Here is a 27,970-nt window from a genome sequence, read left to right on the forward strand (position 1 = left end):
AGATTATAATTTTAACTTATACTCATATTTATTAATATTGAGTTGAAATATTGATTTTATTAGAAGTTAAAATTTGAAAAATATTGATATTTTTTGTTAGTGGATAGTCTAATTGTGTTTTTTAAATATTGCGGTTACTAATATATATATTTTAATTTTTTTGAAAAACTATGTTAATTAGATCAAATGGATTATGTAGATTATCTCAACTCATTTACATGAAATGAATTTAAATGAGTAATATTGTGTTGATTTATTTTTAATTAATTATTAAACGAGTGACACGATACAATTTGTTATTTAAAGGGATCGTGTTAAGGTTTGAAAGCCTGACATATTTAGCTTAATGAATTGGGTTCAGATTGAGCTATACAATCGAATATCCATAATTTAACACGACATGACACAAATACGATCCACAAACACAAATTGTTACCTCTAAAGCACACAAGCCTTGCTCGCTCATGAATGTATATAGACCTTCTTCTTCTTCTTTTTAAGCAAGCGAGTAAATTTCATTAAAAAGGTAAAAAAGATGATACATGAGGGGGGTGGAGTTCCCCAACAAACGCCCCAGAATAATAACAACAATGCAAAGAGATGAATAAAAAAATAAAAAAACGGGTTTTAGCGATCAATTTCTTAGTTTTTACCAAATCTTACCAAGAGGACGTTGTCTTAAAATACGGTAATAAGATGTTCACAAAAAGTTGCAAACATCTCCGCTAGAAGCGATGAGAGTGGTCGGTGTACTGTTGTTTGTTATCTTGAGATAATTTTTAGAGAGATTCGCAGTCATTTCTTCAATATCACCGATTAAGGAAAGCAAAAATATAGTAAAAAGCATGACATTGAGTGGACTGATTTGCAACTAGAGATCGTTTGCGTTCCCGACCACTTTTGGTGACCCAAGGCAACCACACATTGGTGGGAAGGAGACGGGGTGGCCTAGATCTAGAAGATCTCGGCGAGACAAAGTTGCTAGTACGACGCATGTAGTCGTTGGAGGCGTTGAAGCACAGCGATGTGTAAACACCACGTGTGGCAACAAGTCGCGCGTGAGGATAACATGCAGAGCATTTGGAGCAGCTCTGCACAGTCTTAGTAGATCGACGACTGTAGGATGGAGTGGTACAACGCGTGTAGGCGAATGGCGAGAGAGTAACAGATTTGATCAAAACCGAATCGTTGGATGGATAAGAGAAAAAAACACTATCTTGAAAAGGGTATACACAATATGAAAATGAAAAAAAAAATGAGATGAGGGTAGACAGCTCCACCCTAATTATCATTGATTTATCTCTCTCTAAAGGAAGCGTTCAAGCTTTTTTGAATAAATAGACCTGTTGCACAATCATAAGTTTCGTAAAGAGTTATTCTACACTTAATCCCAGACTTTCGCCCACACTACACACTGCCCACGTGGCTTTAATTTTTTTTTCCTGCACAGTAATTTTACTTTATCTCTTTCAGTTTCCATGTGCCCGTGTGACCCTGTCCAGTCCACGTCTCAAGAGTGGGTTTTCACTTTTTCATGTCTGATTCGAAATCATCCCTCCCCACTTCTCTCTCCATGATTCGCCCTTCCGCCAGTGTTGCAAATACATTTGCCAAAGCCTTTCACCGCCGACAACTCCTATCGACTGAAGAAACTTAAATTTGGCAGGTTGTTCTGCTACTCTGGTATAAAAGTCCTCTATACCCAACTTCTCTCTCTAAAAAAATTCAATAAAACACAAAAAACACTGACATTTCTCTATAATCTGAGTCGAAGAAAGTTGATGCTTGAGTGGCATGAGCACAAATAGAGCTGAGTGAAAAAAAAATTAAATTAAAAAGTTAATGCTTTTTCAATTTGAGTCGTATGAGCACAAATACACACATACAAATTGCAATGCACAGGAGCAGTACAGTGCAGAACTTGAGTGAAAAAATGATAATGGAGATGATGTGTTAGGTAGCAACTTCAATAGAGTTGATGATGGGTTAGGTAGCAACTACTAACTCTAAAAAAAGAGAGTTCCATGACAGTGTTGCTAAAAAAAAAAAAAATAGAGAAAAGCTTTCGCTGAGGCAAATTCAATAGAGAGAAATCGACATTTTTGACTTGATATTGCTCGTTTACTGAAATTTGTTGCTTTCTAATATTGCAGTCTTGTGCAGTGTCTCCAAGGTTCAAAATTTTTTGTTGTTATCATTTCCTCTAGAGTTCTAGGTCCATGAGAAATTGAGAATGTTACCGTGCAGAGAAAGGGGCCAGGGAGAAGAAGGATTATGCAAAGAGAGAGAGAGAAAAGCAAAGAATGAGGGAGGGGGGAGGGAGAGAGGGAACTCGATTCTCAAGCATTAGACCGTTTTCAAATAAACCGGTTTGTCACATGATTAATATGTGGTGTATGCATCTAGACCGGCTTAAGAGTAGAATTACTCATTCGTAAAAATGTGGTCTTGTTAAAATTTTGATTTTTTTTTTATTTTTTACGTGGGATTCAGTGAGCCATTCACTATTTAAACTTTAAAAAAAAATAGAAAAAGAAATTGAGACTAAATTTGTATATCTGAAAAAATGATATTAGAGTGAACAATAACGCATATATTTATTTAAAAAATAATAAATATAAGATTTATATAAAAATAATAATTTTTTAATAATATTTAAAAAAAAAATACAACGCTTACATAATATATAACTTTTTATAACATTGCTAGTATATTTGAATACTCAATAAAAAAAGGTTTACTCCAAACATATATATGAACAGTATTTATATTATATTGCGACAAAGATAAAACCGGGCCTCGGCCTGGGCAGTTAATTAAAGTGATCTATATGTACAGGAAGAAGTGTTATATATCAGAGACCAGTAATTGCTTGAAATTAAGAAGCATAAACCATAGTGAGATGCCTTAGTTTTCCGAACATTTAACCGTGCATGCATGATATGAGAAGTTCATAGTTTTTATTCATTACTTATTATTTATATTAGCATATACGTAGTATTCATTTCATGTATAACTACAAGCTTAATTTTAATATATATATATATGTGTGTGTGTGGAAAGAAGTTGAATTAAAAATTATAAGCCATTAGATATATAGTAGATAAGAATTATTATTATTTTGATAAGTTAACATAAATATTTTTATCTTCTAATTAATTAATTGTAATATTGGAATAAAAATATAGTGATATTCTTCTCTTCAAAATATTTATATAATTATATATATATATATAGGAATCCCATATTATCGATTTGTTTATATACAATTTGAGTGTGAAGTTCATGAGATCGATTGAGAGGGTCGGGGGTGCCAAATTCACAACCGCAGGAATTGACAAAGGCTTTCGGTTGATCTTAATCATCGAGGACATGATCAGTACTAATATTGGAGATTCTCAGCACATATCAAACAATCAATTACATATCATATCTTATATATAAAATATGCTTTATATTTTGTTGAGTGGTGCAAATTCACGAGAACCACATGAATTCAAATTCAGTAGTACTGAATCTTGAAATTAGAGGATCGGACCAATATTCTGAACAGGGCCGGGCCGGCTGCTGCAATTTATACAAGTGTTTGGCAAACACAAGAAAAACAGGCTAGACATGATACAAGACAGCTTAAAATGATCTAGGATTCTCCTCGTGATCGAAGATGCATGGAGTTTTTTTGGGATAAACTTGCAAGAAATGAATAAATATCACATGCAACAGCTAGTTCCCTTAAAAGTCATAGGTCAGGTGGAGAAATCTTCTGGTTGATCAAACCAATATCCATTCCATTGTAAGCGATGGGAGAATACATCCACAGATCATCGGAGCTTAAAAGCTACAAATTAGATGATACGGAAGCGGTTAGTCCCTACATTTTGCTACCTTTGTTTAAGAAAATTCACGTTTTTGGGTGGAAAAATCAGTGTAAAGTGTTCCTACCTTGATTTGGAGCTGCAAAAACTTAACATAATGGACTGCCTCTTCAAGCAGTGTGCTAATATCAACCTGTTAGACCATCAATGAAGATCTAATTTAGGGTTTCATATTATATCTTAAAAGACATATAGACAAGCACGGTTTTGAAAGAATAATGTTACACACCTTCGTTCCATTGGGGACTAGATTCTGTAAGGTTTTCAATCGCTCATTTATCATTTCCCTTCTTTTCTGCAAGATTCAATAGAACAGACGAAATCAGTTATATAATACATGCAGATTACAGTACTGAAAACGTTTTCTGCGTCTGCAGAAGTCTTATTAATTACCCTTGCGTAGAGGCTTTGTGGATCTGTTGCCGACCCTCTACTGGCTCTCGACTTCCCACTCAAGCTGATAGATGCAGCCGCTTTGGATTCTGAAGTGGCTCCTCCATTAATCTCCTGGGAAGCATTATCATCCTCTGAGCAGTAGAGCTCTGTCCATCAGGTCCAGCAATATTGCTCTTTTCTTCCTGAGCATTACCATTGGGGAGCTTCCGGTTCTTCTTTGACTCTACATTCTTCTTCCTCTTTCGTACCTTCATTTAGAAACGAGATTAATTAAACAATGTATTTAAAAAGAAATCCAGTACCCCCACTAGTGGAATACGGAGAATCACTTCATTTCTTTTTCAAGTACTTACATCTCTTGATGAGACCCGAGGTCTCTTCTTTGAATTCTGTTCAGATGACTGGTTGTTATTTCTACTTTCTGCTTTTGTCTGAGATTCTGGCATATCAAACTTCCTTTTGGGTATCAAGTCCTTGATAGGAATAGAAACAGCTGGTTGCTTGCCATCTTCTAATGCATCCGATCCTTTAAGGCTCGTATCTAATTCATTGTTACAGACCGTCTCACCCATTAAAACATCAGGAAACCCCGGGATAAAAGAGGCAATATTTTTCTGATCATCCATCATACAAATATTCATGAACATGGATATATCATTTGATATTTGAATATGGTTGGCTTCACTGAAGTGGTAGTTCTCATGGCTTGGAGTGGCAATAAAGATGCTGCTACTACTGTTACTATTATTACTGCTACTACTACTTTCTTGAGGAATAAAGTGCAAGTTAGAGTTGAGACAATCCAAGGAATAAAGTAAACTGTCGTTAACCAATCCGGTCATTATCATGTTAGCTGCCTCAGAATCAGGGCAAGAAGTTGATGGCGCTCGAGAGCTCAAACCGGCCTCATCATGCTCGAGCAGAAATGAGCACTCATGACCAAGAAACTGTGGTGTGAAATCAAGCTCTTGATCATCAGCGAAGAACATATTGCTAAAGGAGTCCCATTCTCCATCAGGAAAGGCTCCCCAAGACGCTCCATTTTTTCTAATACCCTTGCAAACCTGTGCAAAAAGCAGTCTTCTTCTGTTTGTTTAGTGCTGCTGCTAAGAGAAGCTCATGAACTGCTTTTGAGAGACAAGAGGAGACTGGAGACACATATTTATGCTCACCCCTATTAAGAACGTACATGTCAGTAAGGATTGACTTCAGAATTTGCAGAGTGAATATATATAATTTAATTCATGATCATCATTGTTCATGGCAAGTCCCAGTTCTATGTAATCTGAGGAGTCTACAGTGGGGCCGAGGCCAGGCAAAGGACAACTCAGAAGGGGCCAAGTTCATGCAATGACGGAAATTAAATATTGCAGGGCTTTAATGGCCCTTAAAAACACCGTGGACTTGCTAAAACTGTCACCAGAATGACAAAAAGCGTTAAAAAAGCAATCATTGAGAGGCGACTCATGACTACATTCAATGGGTCCCTTAATAGCTATATAGTAATTAGGTACGTGGTACGAGAGTAATTTATAATAGCCTGCGTGTTGAAAAGACTGATAAAGTATTTGATATTACAGCTAGAACGTGGAAGTTTTCTTGAATTAATAGACTAAACGGAGGGAGTTTAATGAGAACTGATACCTTACAACCAAGCTACAATTTATTTACAATTATTAATAAAATAATATTTTTTTAATATTTAAATCCATCAAATCAAATAAAAGTTAAATTAAAATTTTAAAAAATATATTATTTTAATCTATTATTGTAAATAAGTTGTAGAGTAGTTTGTAGTATATCATTTTTCGAGTTTAATTTGTTGTCCTATTATTAAACAAAACGCAAGCAAATGGATGGCAAGATCGTGGGAATGAGTCTGACGTGCATTATTTATTTTCAAGTACTGAAAGTTCGACAAAGTCTACGCATGGCTCGTTCCTTGCCTCCTGATGATCATGAATGGACTGGACCGAACAGGCCAGTTTTCCTCCGGCTGATCAGCCACAGTACTGATATGTATTTACAAATATATTTTTGATTGATCAGCAGTACTTGAACTGAATAACTCAGTCGATCATATCATCGTGTACGTATAACTTTAATGGCACTTCATTGTTTAAAGAAGGCATGAACCATGAGGCAGGATGATCGGGGTTTAAATTATTTAAGGGTGAATAAAGGCTAAATCATAATAATGTAATGTTCGATCTATTGAATTAAAATCCGATGATCACGTAGAAGATTCTGCAGCAACTAAAAATCAGGCTGAACCTCAACAAGCAGAGAAGACATAGCAATAATCCTGGACCTTTATTTTCGATTCTGTTATATGCCGTGATTTATGTTTCCAGATTCTATTTTTTGAATTTTGTATATCACTTTAGTAGGCGTCAGTTACTGATAGGTGGATTATAAATTCATATACTCTGTACACAATTATACGATGAAATATAGAAACTTTTTCAGTCATCGATTTGTTAAATCCTACATGGTATCAGCCAGAACGACTAACGTCCTTTCCTAAAATTCTTCCTCTCTGCTCCGACCTCTCCTTTCTTCTTTCTAAACTTCTTGCCTGTTTCCCCTCGCAGCCACCATGGCTGCCTCCCCCAATTCTTCCTCTACTTTTGATAACACTCCAAACACTCTCCCTCTCTTCAATCCTTCCTCTAGCATCAATATCACTAAACTTACCCGCACCAATTTCCCAACTTGGAAAGCAACCATGCTTCCCTATCTTAAGGGTCAGAAAGTGTTTGGCTATGTTGATGGCACTTTAAAATGCCTGCACAGAAAGTTCCTCTTAGTGATGGCTCCATGCAACCCAACCCAGCATTTGATATTTGGGAAACTCAAGATAATCTTCTTCTCAGCTGCATTAATGCCTCTCTTACTGATGATGTACTCGTGCAGGTGGCACAATGCACTACTTCTCACGAAGTCTGGACATCACTCCACAATGCTTTTGCTACACAGTCCAAAGCCAAGGCCATCCAAGTCCGTTCGCAGCTTGCTACTGCTTGGAAAACCACTCAATCTATCACAGACTATTTCATGTATGTGAAGAAGCTATCTGATGACCTTGCTATGGCAGGTCAGGCTCTTAAATGTGATGAGATCATCACATATCTACTCGCTGGTCTAGGACCCGAGTATGATTCTCTTGTCACCACAGTCTCTGTTAAAGACAATATCACTCTAGAAGAGGTGTACTCTATGCTGCTCACTTGTGAGGCACGTGTGCAGCATCACCAACAAGCTCTCTTGTCTGCCACACCGTCAGCCAATGTTGCTACCAAGCAACAATCTTTTTCTGGATTCCGTGGCCGCAACAACAATTCCACCTCTCGAAGCAGGGGACGTGGCCAATCATTCTCACGTGGTAGAGGTAATTTTCAAACTGTTTCCCGTCCAAATAATAACTACACTAATATTTGGTGTCAGCTATGTGATAAACCTGGCCATACTGCGGCTCGATGCTTCAAGAGATTTGATACTCAGTTTCTTCCACAACCTCCTCGACCCAATCCTCAAGCCAACTTTGCCTCCAACCAACCCACTCAGCACTTAGTGGAGCAAGAATGGCATGCCGACACTGGAGCTACGCACCATTTGACTAACAACTTCAACAATCTTAATGTTCATAGTGAAGAGTATGCTGGCAATGATCAGATTCAAGTTGGAGATGGCACAGGTTTGCCCATAACTCACCTAGGCAAGGCATCCTTATCCACACACTCTCACTCGTTTGTTCTTGATCAAATATTAGTTGTTCCTCAAATTACTAAAAATCTGATTTCCATTAAGAAATTCACTGAAGACAATCCTGTCTATTTTGAGTTTCATGCTTCCTTTTTTTTGATCAAGGATTACTTGGGGAACACCCTGCATAAGGGTATCGTCAAAGATGGTCTCTACTGTTTTTCACAGCCTCTTCAGCATTTATATCCCAAAACTCTTGTTGCTGTCCGTGTCTCAGTCTCCGATTGGCACTGTCGTCTTGGGCATGCATCTTACAACACTGTCAATCATGTTATCCGTGCAAATCAACTTCCATTTATTTCCAATAAATGGCACCGAATATGTCCTGAATGTGAGATGGCTAAAAGCCATAATTTACCGTTTTCCATTTCTGTACCTCATGTTACGAAGCCCCTGGAACTCATTTATTCAGATGTATGGGGGCCTAGTTCCGTGATTTCGAGCTACGGCTCTCGTTATTATGTTTGTTTCTTGGATGCTTTTACAAAATTTATTTGGTTATTTCCTCTTAAGCAAAAATCTGATGTTGAAAATATTTTCTTACACTTTCAGACGTATGTTGAACGCCACTTTAACACCAAAATTAAGGCTATTCAAACTGATTGGGGAGGTGAGTATCGTAGACTAAATACATATTTTTCTAAATGTGGTATTCAACATCGTCTAGCTTGCCCATACACGCATGAGCAAATGGGATCCGTTGAAAGACGACATCGCCAAATTGTTGAAATGGGTCTCGCTTTATTGGCCTATGCTAATCTTCCAAAACCATATTGGGAGGATGCGTTTTTAACTTCTGTATATATAATTAATCGTCTTCCCAGTAAAATTTTGAATCATTACTCTCCCTTTGAAAAAGCTTACAATCAAAAACCAAATTATAACTTTATGCGTGTTTTCGGCTGTGCTTGTTGGCCAAACTTACGTCCTTATAACAAACATAAATTTGATTACAGATCGAAAACATGTATTTTTATTGGCTACAGTCTCTCACATCAGGGGTATAAGTGTCTCGATTTGTCTACTGGCAAGATCTTTGTGTCCCGTCATGTCATATTTGATGAAGCCTTTTTTCCTTACAAATCTCCCACCTCTACATCCATAGTTACCGAGTCAGACACTATCACATTACCTTCCCATTTACGTCCAAGTGTCTCGAATTCTCTCACTCTACATGTAGGTGATATTACTAGTGCCAATCATGTCTCTCCACATGCATCTGATCTTATGCCAGCTGCTGTTCCTACAACTGTTGTTTCGAATGCAATGCCACCTCCAGCAATGCATGCAGTTCGACCTTCACTTGCTGATGCACCTGCTCCATCCACTATATCAAGAAAGATGACTACCAGATCTCAGACAAACTCTCTCAAACCGAAGCAACCATATGTTGGTTTCATCAAATACCCACTGCCTCAAGCGCTTATTGCGCAATCCTGCCACGCAATGGTTGAACCAACCTCCTTTACTGAAGCTTCAAAGGACCAAAAGTGGAAGGAAGCAATGAATATGGAATTTAATGCTCTCTTACAAAATAATACTTGGGATCTTGTACCAGCTAAATCCAATGTCAATCTAGTTGGCAATAAATGGGTTTACCGTGTCAAAACTCACGCTGATGGAACTGTGGAGCGTTACAAAGCACGACTGGTCGCTAAAGGTTATCATCAACAGCATAGTGTTGATTTTCTGGAAACCTTTAGTCCCGTCGTCAAACAAGGAACAATAAGGTTGGTATTGTCTATTGCTCTCTCAAACAATTGGTATATTCGGCAACTGGACATCCAGAATGCCTTTCTTCATGGACTGCTGGATGACGAGGTCTATATGTGTCAACCTCAAGGGTACGTTCATCCAGATTTTCCCACACACATATGTCGCTTAAAGAAAAGTCTATATGGCCTTCGTCAGGCTCCCCGCTCTTGGTTCTCTCGGTTGACAGATCAATTGATTCAATATGGTTTTGTTGGCTCAAAATCAGATCCTTCTCTTTACATTCTACGGACTGAAAATTTCCAGCTACTCATACTTATCTATGTTAATGATATAATAGTCACAGGTTCTCACTTTGCGGAAGTCACCAAATTAATTTCTTATCTTGGGCGTGCCTTTCCTGTCAAAGATTTGGGTCCCTTATCCTACTTTCTCGGCGTTGAAACTCTACGTGATAGTGGTGCTCTTATTTTGACTCAACGAAAATATGTCATTGACTTGTTACGAAGACTCAAGTTAGATAAGGTAAAACCTTGCAGCACGCCAATGTCTACAAGCTGCAAACTGTCCAAATTTGAGGGTGTTGATTTCGATGACCCCCATTTATATCGAAGTACTGTTGGTGCTTTACACTATCTTGGTTTTACACGACCAGACATTGCGTTTGCAGTTCATAAAGTGAGCAAGTTCATGCATCAGCCCAAAGATGTTCATTGGCAGGCAGTAAAACGAATACTTCGTTATCTCAAACACACCGTAAACTATGGTTTACATATTACCAATCAGTCAGATCATATTTTACAAGGCTTTAGTGATGCCGACTGGGCTGGTGACAATGATGATAGACGAAGTGTAGGGGCATATTGTATTTTTCATGGTTCCAATTTAATTAGCTGGAGCTGCAAACAACAGCAAACGGTAGCACGCAGCAGCACTGAATCGGAATATAAGTCACTAGCCAACACTGCTGCCGAATTACAGTGGCTTCAATCACTCTTGAAAGAACTCCAAATGCCTCTCCAACGTTGTCCCACTCTTTGGTGCGATAATATTGGAGCAACTTATCTTTCCTCTAATCCAATGTTTCATGCTCGTATGAAACATATTGAAATTGACTTTCATTTCATACGAGATCAAGTTGTGCAGCAGAAACTTCAAGTTTCTTTCTTGTCTACGCGAGATCAGCTTGCGGATTTGTTGACTAAACCTCTGGCTACCGCACGGTTTAATAATCTAAGAGCCAACCTTCATGTGCAGGAGCTGCCCATTCGATTGAGGGGGTGTATTGAATTAAAATCCGATGATCACGTAGAAGATTCTGCAGCAACTAAAAATCAGGCTGAACCTCAACAAGCAGAGAAGACATAGCAATAATCCTGGACCTTTATTTTCGGTTCTGTTATATGCCGTGATTTATGTTTCCAGATTCTATTTTTTGAATTTTGTATATCACTTTAGTAGGCGTCAGTTACTGATAGGTGGATTATAAATTCATATACTCTGTACACAATTATACGATGAAATATAGAAACTTTTTCAGTCATCGATTTGTTAAATCCTACACGATCCAATATATAGTTGACCGTTAAAACCATATTCTATAAGTGCTCTGGCATAAATTTATTGGCTCGATCAGATCAGAGCCTCATGAGATGATGCCTGACCGTGAGTTGCAATGAAAATTGAAAACGCATACTTAAATGTATAATTATAACATGCAATACGTGCAGAAACTCTTGTATTCCCTTGCACTCTGAGATGTCCCCACTATTGATCATGATCATTGGGAATGTTCCTGACATGCAAATTCAGATTTGGCTAGTTTAATTTCCAAACTCAGCCGCTCATGCTTCAAAATTCCAGTCTTCAGCTAATCCAGACATAAATATTAATAGGGCTTCATCATAAGTGGAAAACATGCCTCTGTTATAACTAGAAACCTGCAGCTTGAAAATCAGCTGTTTGAATGGTTGGAACTTGGTTATTTAATCAAATGGCACCTAAATATAGTGAAAAATTAGGTAGCTACAGTAACATAGCTCCAAATAAACAAACTAGATTAAGATTCCCATGCGCCATACCAGCACAACATCTATAAGAAACCCAAAACCCAGATGTGATATCTTAGATACGATTAAACCATGTTCAAGACCCCAACCTATTCGTAGTAATCAGCTGCCATTAATTGGATGACCTGAACAAAGCCAAGAAACACACGAACAGATCTAAGTACTGTCCCTTTTGCCCCCCTAAAGATTCTGCCGATTCTCGCGCTTTGATTCCAGTACGCGTCATGAGATAGAGACATTCTTTTAAGAAAAATTTTATGTGCAGTCATTTTTGCGGATTCCTTTGTGCACTCTAGTGATATGATTGGTTGTGTATTAAAAAAAATTAATCCAGCCAATCATATCAGTGGAATGCGTAGAGAATACGCAAAAATGATTATACGTGACATTACTCTTCTTTTAATATGTTCCTTCTTTGCTTTGGGGAAAGTTCGATATAAGGTCTTCGTTTGAAAATTGCACCGGCCGCCCTTGCACGACCTTTTTTATATGATCAAAACAAAAGAAAACCCTAAATATTCCCAAAGCTTGAATTTCCTTTTCTTTTTCTTTTTAAGCCCACAAGAGAAAGGAATAAAATCTAGAAGTACAACGCAGAATGGAGATTAAAACCTAAGAAATCTGAAGGGGCAGATAACAGCCAAAGTACAACTCAGAAGGGGCCAAGTTCATGATGCAACGATGGAAATTAAATATTGCAGGATTTTAATGGCCTTTAAACACCGTGGACTTGCTAAAACTGCCACGATCAGAATCATGACAAAAAAGGGTCAAAAAGCAAAAATCATCGAGATCAGGTGACTAACTACATTTAATGGGCCCCTTAATACCTATATATTTAGTAAGGTGGTATTAGAATTTAGAGTAATTATACGCATGTCTGCGTGGAGAAAAGATTGATCATGTATTTTTTTGTTTTTCTAATCATGCGAGCTTATCATCGATCATGATCATGTATTTGATATAGCGGGAACGTTGAAGTTCGCTTTTATATATATATTAGTTGGCACTCAACGTGCAAGGCACGTTTCTCTAGTGAGAGAGAAAAAAATATGTTCATTAAATATAATATTATTAGAAAATTATCAAAATTTCTTAAAATAAAGACTAATATTTGAATAAATAAAATGCATGAAAAGATAGTAATGATAGTAATAATTACTTTCTATTACTAAAGTATTAAGTCAAAGACAAATTAGTTGTAGCGTCCAACAACTAATTCAAAATCTTATGCTTTATTATAATCCTATCTGTCTGTATTGACCAACAGAGATCTCAAACCAAAGCCACCACTACCCGTTAATTATTAATCAATTATTCAATTACAGTATTGGTATTTAGTCTTAACAAAAAAAATATAAAAACATTAATACTAAAGTATTAATTCAAAGACAAATAAGTTAAAACTGATACAAATTTGGAGGAATTGAAATTAGAGTTTTATTGAAATTACAATTTTTTTCAAACAGGAACATAATCAAATAATCAAACAGTCTCAAGCATGAGCCAAATAAGATGCACTAATAACAAGTTTGGGCATAGTTGTTGATACTTGGGGGTGAATGCGACCACAAAGCTCAGCAGCAAGTTTTCCTACATCGTCAAATTCAAATTTATGAAATGCCCTAAAATAAAGAACAGAAGAAATAAGTACATCTCATTCAATATACTGAAGCAACTGAGGTTATTCATGTGAATCAACCTGTTTAGAAGGAGAGCAGCAAGACTGTCATGATTGTTGATATCTTGATCCATTGAAATTTTTCCAAATAACAAGTAAAGATTTTACAAGTGAATTGTAACTAAAAAATTTGTAAAATGAGAAGCTTCAATTGGGATTTAGAGAACATTCATGTGGGAGATGAATGAAATTATTAGATCTAAAATATCATCTCTTAAATACAATTAGTATTTCAGATTCATATTACGGTTTTATAAGAGAGTGTGCATTATTAAAGGAGAAATAAAATGGAACATATAGAATATCTAACAGAAAATAGAAACACAAATATGAATATTTGTAAAGTATTATTTTATTATCTCGAAGCAAAATTATAGAAATTATAGATCGATCTTCTTTTGGAGACTATTATATGGGGAGTAAAATCTTGGTCTTGAGGATTTATGTGAACATTAGGAACAAATCATTTAGAGTTAGAATAATTGATAACTCATGATGGAAAGAAGAGTTATGATAATCATAAGAGAGAAAGTCTCAAGTTTAAGTTATTAACTGGTCAGTTATCGAAGTACCACCTAAGAAAAGGACTGATTGTTGCGATTATAAAGAAGTAAGTTAGTCCTAGACCAGTAGAACTTCTTGAGGTTTTTATTAACTTGAAGATTACCAAGAGTTTGGATATGCATGATTAAATGCATATTTATATGAGTCATTGGATCATGTCATATATATAAAAATCCCTTAAAGAAATAAAATAGAGCACATAAAGCATCTACCAGAAGATAGAAACACAAATATAAATATTTGTGAAATATTATTTTAATATCACAAAGCAAAATTATAGAAATTTGAGACTCTTTGCCTCAATCTTTAAACGCTCTTGCTCTTCAAAAATCTGCATGCATTTTCTATCTAAAGGAGTAGCCACTCGAAAAGAAGAGTTAAGCAAAGATTTTAAATCTCTGTTCTCTCACTTTAGTGCTTCTATCTTCATGTTGGACTCCATAAGAAGCCGCTGAAGGATAAAAATATTCTCGTGGAGTTTGTCAACCCCACCAGTTCTAGATTGTAGTTGTTGAGAATATGCAACGAGGGTTGATGAGTATAGGGTACTGAGACTCACAAGCTCGTAGATAATTTCATTATCTGACTTATTAGTCAGATCATTATTGGATTGCATTATAGCACCTACGGAAGAAGTAGAAACAACTGGTGAACGAGGTGCAGAATATCTCATATATTGGTAATGAGAAGATTGTTGAGTCATTGCAAAGTGAGAAAACAGAAAGAGATTACAGAATAAGAATGCAGACTAATTTCAAAAAAGTGAAGAAGATGAGATGCGAAAGAAGATGAACTGAATAATTCTTTTATAGAGAAAATTATGACGAATTATCTCTCGTGAAGCATTTCTCTACAAGAGACAAGAGTGATGTAGTATCATAGTTGCGGTGCCTGACAGCTACAGAAGAGCAATGTAGTATCATAGCTGCGGCGCCTAACAACTACAGAAGAGCAATGTAGTGTTATAGCTATGCGACGCCTGACAGCTACAGAAGACCCGTAAAAATCCTACAGATCATAGTTGTTTGGTCTAAAACAGAGGGCCACCGCTCTTGTTAAGAGAGAGAGAGAGAGAGAGAGAGAGAGAGAGAGAGAGACTGTGTGTGGTTAACGGCTTAATTTTGATGAATTCTTTACTAAGTATGTTATTTAGAAGAACACTTAAAGTATATCATTTATGTTTTTCTAAAGCAATCGAGAGTTTACCACTGAAACCGAAGATGTTAGACATGGGTACAGTTGAAAAAAATCCAGGAGGTCGAATCCGCACCGTTTTCCATCAGAAAACCCTCCAAACAGAGCAAAAAAGATAAAACCAAATAAGACAACGGCCAAAATCTCTTCATACTGAGCTTTATCAACAAAAACGGAAACCCACATGCAAATTCTATGAGATAGGGCAAAAAAAAGTAAAGAAAATAAGTGAGAAGAAATAGAAAGTGAGGAGCGAAATGATAGAAGTCGGGGTGGGTCAATGGAAAACAGTTTTATTTCATGAGAAGAATGTGGGAGGTTTGTGTACGTGATAATACACATAAGAAAAACCCACATGCAATGTATTTGTGCTGAGAAATGGATTATCTCCCACCAAATGAAAACCAGGTGTCCTTAAAGCGGTTTTCGGTTTTGTTTTTTGGTGAATTAAGACTTGTTTGGATGCTCGACTAAATATGTCTTCGACCCGTTAGATCCCTAGATTAACTACTCTATTCGCAACACCATCAACATGATATAACATCGTATTTAATACATTACACTACCCGTTCATTATTAATTAATCATTCAATTACATTATTGGTATTTAGTCTTAACAAAAAAAATATAAAAACATTAATTATGATTGATTAAAGATTGCAAAAAATAAAAAAAATAAAAAATAAAAATTGTGCTTAAACTTCTAAATTAAAGAAAGAAAATAAGAGAGAAGTCGACAGAAAAATAACTGAACGGTTTTCATTAATTTTTTGCAATCTTCAATTCAACACGTCAATCAATTTTGAATTCTTTCCCGACACGTGAATAGTAACTGATACTTTTTTATAAGATGGGTTCGAATAATTGAGTGGACTCCATTCGATTAGGAAACGTGCTGGTTGGAGATTGAAATAAACTGATCATGATCAACTCAATTCATTATTAATTATTATTCATGTTATGCAAGAAAAATATATACTTTTATATTAATTAGCTCTAAAAATCATTAATATTTTTATATATAAAATCGTATTCAATCTTTTCTGATACAACATTTTGCTCAATAATTGCGCACCGTAAGGCGCAAAACTATTCTGGAGTTGATGCCATGTGAAGATGCTTTGTTCGGTTGCCGAGTCTAATCGCATCTTCTCATTTATTTTATTTTATTTGATGACAGAGAGCATCAATAGCTGGCACACACCCATGCATTTTAAATTATTGAATTAAGTTTTAATATATCAAGTTTTAATATATCGAAAGTTATAATCTATTACTGTATACCTTTAGTCATATTTGTATGATGTCTGCCCAATTACTTGACACTATTGTTTTTATTACAGAAGACAAAATTTAGTGAAAGATGGCAATACACATGCAGTGTTTTTATTATTAATATTGTTATAATTGATTGAGATAAAAAAGTTTTATATAAAGACTCTTTATTTAAATCTATGACATAGACACAAACCAGTACACATCTCGATATCAGCCTCTACAGTTTCCACGTCTTTCCTCTAAAATCTTCTGAGACTTCCACTTTTGCATTATTGATATGCTTGTGCTCGAAATCTGTGTGATATCTTATCTGTCTGATTGAGTTCAATCTTCTTGATCCATTCGTTGGATTTGCCTTATATTATATATATATATACATCTATATAATATAAATTAACTTGGTTGTTGACATTAGACATCGACTTCTTGAAATAAATTATTGAATTAAGTTTTAATATATCGAAAATTATAATCTATTACTGTATACCTTTAGTCATATTTGTATGATATCTGCCCAATTACTTGACACCATTGTTTTTATTACAAAAGACAAAATTTAGTGGAAGATGATAATACACATACAGTTTTTTTATTATTAATATTGTTATAATTGATTGAGATAAAGAAGTTTTATATAAAGACTCTTTATTTAAATCTATGACATAGATTTAATTTTACTTGTGCAGATAAGTGTTGAAAAGAATGTCATTACTTTTTTTATAAATGTCTCTCTGTTAAATTATCATCCAAAATTCTAACTCAAAGTAAAAAGAATATTAATCCATCAACCATACGCGGTGTTAATTTGTCAATAATTGACTTGTCACTTGGCATTAAAATATGTATATTTAGATTTTTAATAATATTTATTAAAAGCTAGGCAAAATTTGAATATAGGAAAATGATGGTAATCATTATAATTAAAGTAGTATTTGCTTTTTTCAATCGTTTTCGATCTGTCCAAACATTTTGATTCGACTAAAGTTTATGATTTAAAAAATAAAAAATAATTATAAATAAAATCAAATGGATGGATAGAAAACGTTAAAATATTGGCAGGCACATCGGAACAAAATTTTAGCAACTTGCAACAAAATAAGTAAAACGATTGATAAATATTTACACCAGTCACATCGTACGTACAACTTGTAAAATTAAATTGCTAAATATAAGAGAGAGGCCCCAGGAAAAAGGTGACGCGCACTAAAAGGCAACCAATCCAATTGTGATCTTGAAGCTGCCTCAAGCTTCTATAATTCAAAGTGTCATCCATCTGTACATAACCTACTTTTTTTGGTTTCAATCAATCATTTCTAGCAAGTATTGTTGCTGTAAACTTTTTAAGCTGACATAATTTAATTTAATTAATTAAGTAGTATGTAATTTTAAATAAACTTATATCTTAATAAAATGGCAAAAAAAGAGTGTTAGGATAAAACTGTCAACCTATATTTTTAGCAAAATATTATAATTTTTTTTATTCATTTTATCTTACCTCATTTTAATATTTTAATATAATTAAAATATCTTTTAGCTTTAAGTTTTTTATCTAATGATATTATTTAATCGTTACAATTTTTAAAACTTTTAAAATAAAACATAAAAAAATGGAGTTCATTGCATAATTTATAATTTTTAACATAACAGTATTGAGAGTGATGAATAAAAAAAGCCCATTTGTTGGACATGACTAAAGCCACTTTTTAGACAATGTGTTATCAAAATTGTTAAAATCATCAATGATTGGACCCCTGTCGATATAAACTTTCCATCCACCTTAGCATATTAAATTTAATATTTTTGTCTGTAAGACGAGCAATTAAAGGGCTCGAGCAAGAACAATAATTTTGCTTTATTTAGAGAAAATAAATATTTTTAAAAGTCTCTCTCTTGCTCTCTAAAATATTTCACAGATATGTTCTCTAACAGTAATAATGTTTTCTTCGACTTTCAGGGAATAAGATATCTTAATTAAATTATCTAAAAATGTAAAAAATAAAATAAAAAATTTGTCATCTTTTTACGAATTACGATTTCATGCATTACAATATTAATTCATGGATGGAGTCACTCTTATGTCATGCTTTCATAAACAAAAAGTTGAAACAAGTAAAAAATGTACATCGAAATTACCGGATGATCAAACCCATGTGCGGTAATTATTTGCAAGCTTCCATGATAATGATTGGGTGATAAAGTGAAAGGAGTGGATATCAATAATATATGTGTATATAAAGTCGTGCGCCTCAATGACAAGACAAGCTCTGTAAGATTATTGAATAATGTCTTTTCTTTGGTTAGGTAAATAACAGGGTGAAAAAAACATATATATATATATATATATAGCCGCAGCAGCTAGCCCAAGAGCATACTACTTGATTAATTCAGAGGCCAAAATGTCAAACAAATTGAGCTAATTTCTCAATCCATATCAGACTGCATGCCACTAATTTGTGGATTAGGTACTTATCATGATGATGATTTGATTGGACTATAAAGAACCAGCTGGTGCACTCGCTTAATATATATATGTATATCTTTGGGCCCAGGTGTTATAATGTCTCCCTCCAGAATAGATCATTTTTTCTTTACCTAAATTGATGTATTTAACAAAGCTAAAAATTCAAGCTGCAGACACACAAACCTTTTAAATTCCCTCTGATTATTCATCATTTATATATGTCAACACATGACCTATATCTATATGATGATCTTTTGCTATCCATGAAGATTCATAAAAATAAAATAAAATAAAATAAATAAAGCTAGCATGCATGGAAAAGAGCCTGGTCCCACAACATATATAATCAATCACCCACAAAACAAACCTCTCCAATAACCTTCCTTTAGTTTAATCGCATCTTTCTGTATATAACCTTTGCATATTTATTTTAACACAGTTGTTCACGAGAGACCTGAAAAATAGAATAAAATAAAATAAAAAGAGTTTCTTCTGGAAAATACTTTGTTGGTGAAGGGAACGAGATCGCCAAGGGAATTGACTGGCTTTTGGCTCAGTCGGAGGACGGCAGGGCTTCCACGATCAAGGTCGTTGATCGTGGACAATGATAGACATGATTTTCTTTCATCTATCAATTTTTAATTAGATCATGTAATTATTTAACTTCAATAATTTCAAGTCCTTACAATTTTTTTAATTTCTCCTCCAAGGCAATTGATCTCGATCCCTCTCTCTTTGTCTCATACGTGGAGTGATAATATTTCATATGTGTTCACTAATCAATAGTTAACCCAAAACCATATGGTACGAATTTTGGAGATATTTGTTTTATATTATATCGAAGGGAATGCTGATGTGACATGCATGTAATTGGCTCGATAATTATTGGCTATAAAATATTTATTTGCTATCCTTGTGCTATTGCATGCATGGATGTTTGTACTGGTTCAGTATTGCATGCATGGTACGAATCTTGGAGATATTTGTTTTATATTATATCGAAGGGAATGCTGACGTGACATGCATGCAATTGGCTCGATAATTATTGGCTATAAAATATTTATTTGCTATCCTTGTGCTGTTGCATGCATAGACGTTTGTGCTGGTATAGTATTGCATGCTGATAGACATGATTTTCTTCCATCTATCAATTTTTAATTAGCTCATGTAATTATTTAACTTCAATAATTTCAAGTCCTTACAATTTTTTTAATTTCTCCTCCAAGGCAATTGATCTCGATCCCCCTCTCTCTGTCTCATACGTAGAGTGATAATATTTCATATGTGTCCACTAATAAATAGTTAACCCAAAACCACATGGTACGAATCTTGGAGATATTTGTTTTATATTATATCAAAGGGAATGCTGATGTGACATGCATGCAATTGGCTCGGTAATTATTGGCTATAAAATATTTATTTGCTATCCTTGTGTTGTTGCATGCATGGACGTTTATGCTGGTACAGTATTGCATGCGGTGGGGGCGCATGCATAAGATTTATGGAAGGCATGTTTTGCATTTTCATTGTGGCAGACATAATTTTGGAGATTTCCATTTTTTTGTTGTTTAATGTCATGAGGGCAAGAACTTGAACCCATTTGAGTCGATCGACATTAAAAAAAAAAAGTACTGAGAAATCATTAATAAATCTTCCATTCACACAAGATATATCACTTTGTTATTGATGGGGTCAATTCTATGATGTCATACATCCCTGTCACGTTACTAAAGCAAATTCATCGATCCCCGCACCACCGTCAGTTGAAATCAAGGCCCTGTACATTTCTACACGCTACTGTTTAGGTCTCGTTAACTTTTACGATTAAAATAAAAATTTTAAAAATTAAAAAATTTTTATTGTCAAAAATTTTATAAAAATAAATACATATTTTAATTTATTAATTTTCATTTAAAACAATCTCAAGTTTTTTCTCAAATTTTCATTTCAAAAAATTTAAAATTTCTTCTCAAATAAGTTTCTTTTCCCATTAAGCAAGGCAGCTTTGAATATACAACATTAATTTCTGTAAAAAAAGAAAAAGAAAGACGAAGCGTGCAGCTCTTCAAAGCTTGAGAGATAAGTCAAGCTTCTTCATCTCCTCTTGATTAGTCCTGTAAATAGCAGCACTATTTGCAGACCAAAATTCACTAAATTCATCATCACGGGTTGGAGAACCATTCATCATTCTTAGCAATCCAAATCTACCAACGCTGCCTCGCGAAAGCGATCCTACTGCTGTGTGAAAATTTCCAACTGCTGGTTGTTGGTCAACGAGGGGTCTTGACCAGCCCTGAGGTTCCCAAAACTTAACCGAAGATGATTTGTGAGAAGGCTTTTGGATCATAAAATGCGCCTGAACTCCGAGCGATCTGTTATTGTAATTAGCACCATGAAGAGGAAGAGAAGCCATGCTTGGGTAGTGCCAGTGCCGATGCCGGTGCTGGTGGAGGGAGTGCCCAAAAGCTTCTGCGGAGGCCAATATGTGTGCTGCTATCTTTTGTCCTCTTTTTGCTAGGTCCTCTCTCTTTTGTGGGCATTTTGGTGGCCTCCTAGTGCTTGTGAACTATAGAATTTTCTTTTACAATAGGTTTATGGGCATTTTGGTGGCCTCCTAGTGCTTCCAAGCAATCAATGAGATTGAGCTCTGCATCAAACGTGAGAAATGAATACCGGGTATCGCAGATCCTGATCGATCGTCATGGCTTTTGCAGGCGAGTAATCTTCTGGGTAGTAAAAAGTTCGACTTTTCGGTAGGGTGGAGTGGATCTTGAGGCTTTGGCAGAGAGCTGGGTTCGTAAGCTTCAGAGAGAGAGAGAGAGAGGTTCATCAAGAAAAAAGTAACTATGCAATAAATAGAAAAAATCAAATGTGTGAATTTACTGCTCATTCCTGTAGCAGCGGGATAGACGCTTATTATTATAGAGAGATATAATAAACAAAAACACGATAAATGGACGACCAGATCGTGGGAATGAGGCTTATAACATGCATTATTTACAAGTAGTACCGAAATTAAAGCCCGACAAGGAAACCGCATAGCTCGTTCCTTGTATCGTCAATGGATTAAACGTAATAGGTTTTCCTTCAGCTGATCAAATGTTTTCAGAGATATATAATATATATATATATATATATATATATATGTTAAAAAATAAATCTCACATTCCCTATTGACAAGATCTTGAATATATTTATAAGATTGGAGCAAATCTCTCTTTTTGAACTAATTTTATAAGATGAGTTAGTCCCATAAATTTTTTCATAATATCAGATTCTGCTACAGGACGAATGGGGGTACACACTACTTACCAAGTGACAAGAACAAAAAAAAATACTAAGTTAGACTTAAGAGAGGGTGTTGATGAATAAATCTCACAATATTACTTGTAGACAAAATCTTAGACATGTTTATAAAGTTGAAACAAACCTCTTTCTTTGAATCAATTTTATGATATGAGTTAGACTCATGAATTTCTTCAATATATACACAATAATTAAGCATGAGTATTACTTCAGGAACTCAAGATTAAAACTCAAATATATACGCCTGTAATTATATCTGTATATATTATGCTCCTTCTTTGAGGAAAGTTCGACGCGCGAGGTGATCTTCATTTGAAAATTGCACCGGCTCTTGAACGACGGCCTTTTTTGTGTGATCAAAACAAAACCCTAAATATTCCCAAAGCTTGCTTTTTTTAAAAAAAATCAAAATCAAAATGAGCTAGAGAATGGAATTAAATCTAGAAGTTCAAAGCACATAATGAAGTTTAAAAACTAAGAAATCTGATTTTATTCCTCCCATTATCAGAAAACTAATTTGGTATAATGTGTATATATATATATATATATATATATATTTATAGTAGTGCTACTGTCTCGCGCGCTCTCTTGCATGATTAGATCATCGATATAGGGTTTTCGGTAGGACAAGTTTATCTCAGATCTAGTTGGCTGCGATTCCATCCACTTGATCGCGGTTTGCAATTTTTCAACATTAACAAATAACAAAACCTAAAAGACATATGACAACTCTTCCTTTTGTCTTAATTATATGGAAAATATTTTACTCACAAAAGAATTATATAAAAATTATTTTATAAATTGACGTGATTTAATGTAATTTGTCAGATTGTAAAATTATTTTTATTATAAAGCAGATCTAATAAATCAGATGAAAATACATTATTTTATATAATTTTTTTTATAGATGTAACAGTACTATAATTATATATCAAAACAGCAGCGGACATTAGAGTTATCGAGTTAGTGGGTTCTAAAGGCCCAATTAACAACATATTAAAATAACCATTAAACTAATCTATCTTAATCACTCTCAAACAACGTCATTATGGCATACTATCACGTCATTATAAGTAAGGGCAAAAAAAAAAGTAGTAGTTATTTAAATAGTTTGTGTTAATAAAAAATATTCGGGCCGGACTCATGAGGGACCGTTTCCAACTTCCAATTAAGTCGGTAATCATGAACTGCATGCATGAACCATTAATCATTCTTTTCTTGTTTTGGGCTGGCAATTTAACAAGTTATATATATATATATATATATACACACACATACATATAATGATTTAAATATATAGTACATTATCATGTATAGTTGCTCCATTCTCGAAAGTCCAAGCAGCATTAATGGTTATTAATTTATTTATGTAATTAAGAGATCATGTGTCACACCTATACATTGTTATGCACGTTTTGTTCTTAGTAGTTAGAAGGACACGTCAAACTGGTCATGTATATAGGAATTACTAGGAAGAGCATGCATGCACGTACAGTACATCAAATACGTCGTGTAGTATTTCGTATTTCGTAATTCGAAAAGAATAATATTCCACATTGGGAACAAATTATCCCGAATATATTAGTACTTTTAATTAGCATGACATATTATAACTTTTTATTCATTTATTTATATAAATATATATTGATTTAAATTAGTAGATTAATATAATGTCACTAATTATAAGAATCAATTCAGAGTCTTAGACCCCTCACATGCAGGTCAAAATGGTACCATATACTAATTCGGCCTCTTTGTAAGTAGGAAATTAATCTCATATTTTATTGATCACTGTATACGCACTATAAGAAAATTGCTTATTTATGACTAGTTAATTCCAACAAAATGACTACTTCCAACTAAAATTGATTGCAAATAATCTTTTGATTGTAATAAATTGATAACAAAAATCCGATTTTCTTGTAGTAACGTCACTTATATAATATGTATATATGTGTGTATAGACATTTGCACGCGCGCGCATCCCACATGGTGCTATTTGAATCTTGCCAGCATTGCTAAATGAGGATACACTTTATATCAAAACTAGCTTGTATCCCCAGATCATATTCTATGTCTGAGGAATGCATGGCTGCCTGAATATGAATTGGCACCTTCATTTTCTTTTGATGTCTGATTCGAATTTTATGTTATTTTAGTGTAAAGTATTATTGAGTGTTTGAAGGATGGTACTAGTAGTCATGATGGTGATGATCATATAAATAAATAGTAAATGGTTGTAGCAATAGTTGTTATTGATACGTAAGACATGATTTTGTGATACACTATGATATTGTGAGTTTGAGAAGAAGATTAAGAAATTGGTCGCATTATTGTACAAGAATTATATAATTTATTACTGATATCATTCAATATCAAGATTCAAGTGCCTCATGCTTCTCTTCAACCACACGAACAAATTACCTTTTATTAGCAAACCGAGCTTTCCTGGACTTTTAACTCAAAATAGTCTCCAAAAATATAGCTTCAAGTAGACATCTAGTATTTATGTATATAAAAATTATATGCCGAGAAACAATCCGTACTATCTCAGACACTCTAGATCAAGCTGCATCAACAAGAACAAACAATGGTTTGTCTCCCAACCGTTCCCGACCCTGAAATAAGTCAATAATGCACATCAGCAATGCAATACCTGAAGGGTGAAAATATGTTTTTACAGTTGCTTAAGTTAACATTAGCAAGCGTGAACAGAGAGATTTTGGTCTTTGTATCTCAGTATCTCAAGCCATCATTCCAGAGAACTCGAAAGATTTGGTCTTTGTATCTCAGTAGCAAAATCTCATGCTCAGTTTGAATACAAAAACGGTTTTATCTCATCTCATCTCATCATTACAACTTTTTCAAATTCTCACACAAAATATAATAAACAATTCAACCTTTTCAAATCCCAAAACAATAATAATATTAAAAAATAATATTCTAGCAATAGTTTATTCAACTTTCAATTTTCAATTTTTATCTAAAACCATCTTATTTCATCTCACTATCCAATAATAAGCTTTATGAGGGACATCATACCTTCAGCTCAGGCAATTCAATAACACAAGCACACTCTACCACATGCACTGCAACACGCTCTGCAACGAAAGAACTAAAACCAAGTGAACAACAGACTTAACCAAGTGAACAACAGACTTAAAGTCACTGGGAATTAGAGAAGGTTGATGATGTTCCTTGAGGCCAAGAATAGCACATAGAATCAAACATCTTTCTTTAGAGGAACCACTTGAAATGTATAGTGGCGACTAAACCATAGTTTAATGTATGTTTATCAAACCAAGGTTGTCTGCAATGAAAAACCATACTCTTACTGAGAAATGCAAGAAAAGGAACACTAATCCGGTCAAAAGGTAGCTACAATCTATTCCACCAGACCTATTTGAGACAAATTGTCATTTGTGAAGCCCCCAGACAGGTCCATGGACCTGACTGATCCATCATGTGCATTACGAAGCAAAGTTAATTATTTCTTGATTGGCTAGCCAATCAATATACCCAATATGCTTGTCTTTTGAAACGCACCTCCTTGATCTACACTTGTACGTAAAACTAAGCCAAGATTTTACACGTTACCGAGTAGGCTGATTGCTGCACACAAGGTTCCCCCAGTTGCAATGAGATCATCTATTACCAGTGCACGTTCTCCTGCTTGAACAGCGCCTACATGCATCTCCATTTTGTCTTTTCCATACTCCAATGAATACTCTTCAGAAATAACCTCTCCTGCCAAACCGTCAATTAACTGTTAATCAAAATCTGGATGTTGAAACTTCAATTATAATTTATAGCTGCACCCTACATTTTTTTTTTTTTTATGAGAGGGAATCCTAGACCATGCAAATGCAACCCATCTTTACCCTGTTAAAATCCAAACTTACACGGGGTCCCCATCATACAGATGAAGTAAAACAATTGCACTCTGCCTCATGCTGTATTTTACCAGAACATCATTAATTTGTTTTTGTTTGAATAATATACTAATGCAAAGGAAACTTCTCTCTCTTTCACTATCTGGTTGGGAGGGGTAGAACTTTTCATGTTTTCTTATCTATTCCCTTCTCAGGGAAGTCCCTTGGGCCTTGTGTTGATGTCTCCAAACAGACTATTTGTTCAACTTGAAACAAAAATGAAGCGATCCGGTGTACTGTGGGCTCATAGTTGGATTTCTGTGAGTTGAGAGGACTACTTTCCTCTTTTATCCAATTATCTTCTTTTATAAACTCTTCAACCTTCAAGCCTTGCCTATGTTTTCTTTCCAGTGTTTTTTTTTTGGGATAGATGAATCTATTTCATATTGAAAGAAAGGACGCACAGACTATCATCAACTACGTGATACTTTCAACTAGACTCATTTAATGTGACATAATTCGAGGAGTTTGGTTTGAAACAGTTGCTATGAATGAGTTTTCAACCCAACTGGTTTTATCTAAAGAAGATTAATTTTATTGAAGCAAATGTCACTATATTTACAAAACTGACACATTAGAAGCCTCAACACCAAACTAGCGTCGCATCCGAGCTGTATACATATTGGGTCGAGTTGTTCTGTCGAGCTTGGATATTAGGTTGATCAAGATGCAATGTGTCCCTTCAATTAGTGATCAAAGATACCATAGACCTCTCAAAAACACAGTTAAAAAAATGATGCAATTCGTGTGGAGGAAGCAAAAAAGTATAGAATGAAACAATACCAGGCAACTTATTGGGCTTTCTCAAGGGGACAAACTTTGCACCTATAGCCAATGCAACTGGAGGGCCAAAGATAAAACCTCTAGCTTCAATACCTGCATTGTATTAATGGTACAATCAGAAAATAATTTACTTCAACGTACATGCAAGAATAACCAGTCAATCCCAGACTAAAACCCAAGGGACTATTTATCAAACTTTCAGATGATAAAAAATAATAATAATAATTAAAAAAAAAAAAAAACCATAGGTCTGAAAGTTCAAACTAAGCTGCATCGGGCAGCCAATAAAGCCTATAACATCAAGGCACTATACAAATATACACTACGTAGTCTAAAAACACCCTGAAGTCTTGAGCTTGTTCAAATTAAAGAACAAGATGCCCAAATCAAAAAATCGCAGAACGATTGATGGTATCTTCATCACATGGGCTACCGGCCAGAGTATGAGGGAATACCTGCAACCACGGATATATCTTTGTCTTTGTACCTCTCAACGAACAAATCGATGGTGTCCCTGAACGCCCTCGTATCAAGAAGCAAGGTGGTTATATCTTGGAACAAAATCCCTGCCAAATTGGTAGCCAGTAAACCAAAAGTATCCTCAGAATTTCAATACTACATCTACGATTAAACAAAAGATTACTCACTACCCAGAAGACAACTGCGATCGCCCAACAGAAGCAAAATAGCATTGTAACAAGAAAATAGACATTTTTATAAAATTAAGAAAAGCACCTGGTTTAGGGAAGTTTGGGATGGCTCGGATGGCTGCGGCGATTCTTGCTATGCGAGCGTCTTGGCAATCCTCAGAAGCCATCTCTTGTCGTTTCACAGAGTCACTCGCTACCCAATAGGCAAAATAACAGTTGGAATGTCAGAGACAGAGACAAAGGAGCTGCCTACTCTTTTACGCTTTTTTGATGAGTAGACTTGGAAAAGAGGCATGAAAAGCC

General features: G+C 34.9%; 1 protein-coding gene and 2 pseudogenes across 1 annotated transcript; all 3 read right to left on the bottom strand.

Annotated features, from left to right (window-relative positions):
- Positions 1-3,617: 3,617 nt before the first annotated feature.
- Positions 3,618-5,260, bottom strand: LOC122316393 (annotated as a pseudogene).
- Positions 5,261-21,061: 15,801 nt separating this feature from the next.
- On the bottom strand, positions 21,062-21,699 carry LOC122316394 (annotated as a pseudogene).
- A 2,936-nt stretch (positions 21,700-24,635) lies between these two features.
- LOC122314823 (adenine phosphoribosyltransferase 1-like) lies at positions 24,636-27,970 on the bottom strand. The gene is made up of 6 exons (XM_043130435.1): positions 27,753-27,970; positions 27,473-27,583; positions 27,018-27,110; positions 25,900-26,049; positions 25,345-25,403; positions 24,636-24,920 (listed from the first exon to the last, which is right to left on the bottom strand). The coding sequence occupies exons 1-6, from the start codon at positions 27,832-27,834 to the stop codon at positions 24,867-24,869; spliced, it is 549 nt and encodes a 182-aa protein (XP_042986369.1). The 5' UTR covers positions 27,835-27,970; the 3' UTR covers positions 24,636-24,866.

The sequence above is a fragment of the Carya illinoinensis genome, chromosome 7, assembly GCF_018687715.1.
Source record: "Carya illinoinensis cultivar Pawnee chromosome 7, C.illinoinensisPawnee_v1, whole genome shotgun sequence".
Lineage (NCBI taxonomy): Eukaryota > Viridiplantae > Streptophyta > Magnoliopsida > Fagales > Juglandaceae > Carya > Carya illinoinensis.